Source organism: Sinocyclocheilus grahami, unplaced genomic scaffold (genome assembly GCF_001515645.1).
Source record: "Sinocyclocheilus grahami isolate Dianchi unplaced genomic scaffold, SAMN03320097.WGS_v1.1 scaffold1191.1, whole genome shotgun sequence".
Taxonomy (NCBI): domain Eukaryota; kingdom Metazoa; phylum Chordata; class Actinopteri; order Cypriniformes; family Cyprinidae; genus Sinocyclocheilus; species Sinocyclocheilus grahami.
The window spans coordinates 332,657-335,291 of NW_015506370.1; the positions used below are offsets into that span (position 1 = coordinate 332,657).

The window sequence follows — 2,635 nt, forward strand, 5'->3', positions numbered from 1 at the left end:
CTCACACTCACACACACACACACACACCCTCTCAGCAGCCTCTACACACACACCACAGGTGTGCTCACACTCACACACACACGCACTCACACACACACACTCACACACACACACACACACACTCTCAGCAGCCTCTACACACACACCACAGGTGTGCTCACACTCACACACACACGCACTCACACACACACACTCACACACACACACACACACACTCTCAGCAGCCTCTACACACACACCACAGGTGTGCTCTCACACGCACTCACACTCACACTCGCACTCGTACTCGTACTCGTACTCGTACTCGTACTCATACTCATACTCATACTCATACTCATACTCATACTCACACTCACACTCTCACACACACAGCAGCCTCGATACACACACCACAGGTGTGCTCTCACACATGCACTCACACTCACACACACACACACACACTCTCAGCAGCCTCGACACACACACCACAGGTGTGCTCTCACACTCATGCACTCTCACACTCACACACACACATACACCCACACATACACTCTCAGCAGCCTCGACACACAAACCACAGGTGTGCTCTCACACGCACTCACACACGCACTCTCTCACACACACACACACACACACACACACTCTCAGCAGCCTCGACACACACATACCACAGGTGTGCTCTCACACTCACACACGCACTCTCACACACACACACACTCTCTCTCACACACACACACACTCTCTCTCACACACACACACACTCTCTCTCACACACACACACACTCTCTCTCACACACACACACACTCTCTCTCACACACACACACACTCTCTCTCACACACACACACACTCTCTCTCACACACACACACACTCTCTCTCACACACACACACACACACTCTCTCTCTCTCACACTGCCTGTTGCTGGTTTAAAGTGAGCAAACAGGACAGGTGACTCTATCCGGTGTAAGAGATTGTTCTGAGTAACAATAACTCTTACTGTCACTTTAACTGAGTTCTGTTCCTGTTCCTCTAGATTGCCGTGTTCTCTCATATTTGTTTGAATGTTCTGCAAGAGCAAACGCAGCAGGAAATAAACTTTATGCAAATGAAAATACTGAAAGCACTTTATTTCTTGATTTTTTAGTTACCAGGGCCTGTCAGACTCATAAAAGTGTCTTAAAAGGAGCTTGTTTGACTTGACCTCTATTCAGATTCTTCAGATTCACACACTGAAGAACAGACCCAAAGTCGTTATTCACTGAAGACTGTCTGCCATGCCTTTGGTTGCCACATGTCATTGGTTCTTGAGTGTGTACTGAATGTGATTGGAGAATGTTTTCTGTCAGTAATGACCAGAGCTCTGTCAGCTAATGTTTAGCGTGTGTGTGTGTGTGTGTTTAGTGCTCTCCTCCGCAGCGACGCTGAAGGCCAGCAGCATTCTGAGCAGTAAGCCTCTGATCCAGCCCAAACCGGGGTGTGTGGCTCAGAGCAGCAGTCCGGCCAAAGCTCTCCTCCTGCAGAGCATCCCCGTCCCAGCCATCGAGCAGAACACCGCGCCGGGTGAGATCCGCCGCCTTCACAGGAACACACCCAACGCCTTTCAGTGGAGGAAACACTGCCTCAAAGCTTAGAAAGCAAGAGACTAATCACTGCATTAGCAAACACCAATGCTATTCACAAAGTAGTATAGAGATTGTCTTAACATACTTTGGTGCGTCCTCTTCTTAAAGGGCTGGTTGATTGTGATTTCACTTTTTTAACATTAGTGTGTAATGTTGATGTTTGAGCATAAACATTATCTGCAAAGTTATGATGCTGAAAGTTCAATGCAAACGGAGATATCGTCTTTTAAAATTGTCAATTTAATGCCTACAAAAACGGCTCGTAGGAACTACAAGAAGTTACTTCCCGGGTTTGCGACATCTCAAACCCAGAAATGTTCATAAGCCCCGCCCCCGGGAACATAGAGCTAGAGCGACACACATCATAATCTGAAGACCACGCCCACCGGGGGGAAAACTATCCAACGCTCTCCATTGACTTTGTATTGCGGGAAGCTGCCTCCTTGTCATTTCTGACTTATAACAAAAAACAGAGCAATGTCTAAAAGCTGCTGTGTGACAAGGTGTACAGTAAACAAGCTAAAAAACCCAGAACTTAGTTTTTTTAAGCTGTCCACCCAAAAAAAGGAGCGTTTAGGACACAAAAGTAGAGCACAATGTGTCATATTACTCTGAGAACTGTGCCCACTGGAGAGAAACGTCAGCAACAGGAATCATTCATTATTGTTAACCATGTCAAAGGATTATTTCACCACCCGATGTGAACCTGAGAGCAGGAGATATATTGAGAAACTAAACTTTATTGGTCTGAGTCAGTGCCCCTTTTCCTTTCCTTCCTTTTGTTTGAGAAATGATCCAACTGTATGGCCCAACGGGAAGTACCCTGACATCTACAACTATTTGTGTCCTTAAATGCTAATTTTTTGGGTGGACAGCTTGTAAAAACGTAGTTCTGGGTTTTTTAGAATGTTTACTGTACACCTTGTCACACAGCAGCTTTTAGACATTGTTCAGAAATGACAAGGAGGCAGCTTCCCGCAATACAAAGTCAATGGAGATTGTTGTTCAATGTAGAATCCCCCCCCCCCCCCCC

General features: G+C 46.5%; 1 protein-coding gene across 2 annotated transcripts in view; it reads left to right on the forward strand.

Moving 5' to 3' along the window:
• The window catches only part of atf6b (activating transcription factor 6 beta), a 23,234-nt gene that overhangs the window by 5,031 nt on the left and 15,568 nt on the right, over positions 1–2,635 (forward strand). For both annotated transcript variants that reach the window (XM_016253586.1, XM_016253587.1), the window contains exon 7: positions 1,382–1,540. In XM_016253586.1, the coding sequence (XP_016109072.1) occupies positions 1,382–1,540 (159 nt within the window). The remainder of the gene's footprint in view (positions 1–1,381; positions 1,541–2,635) is intronic.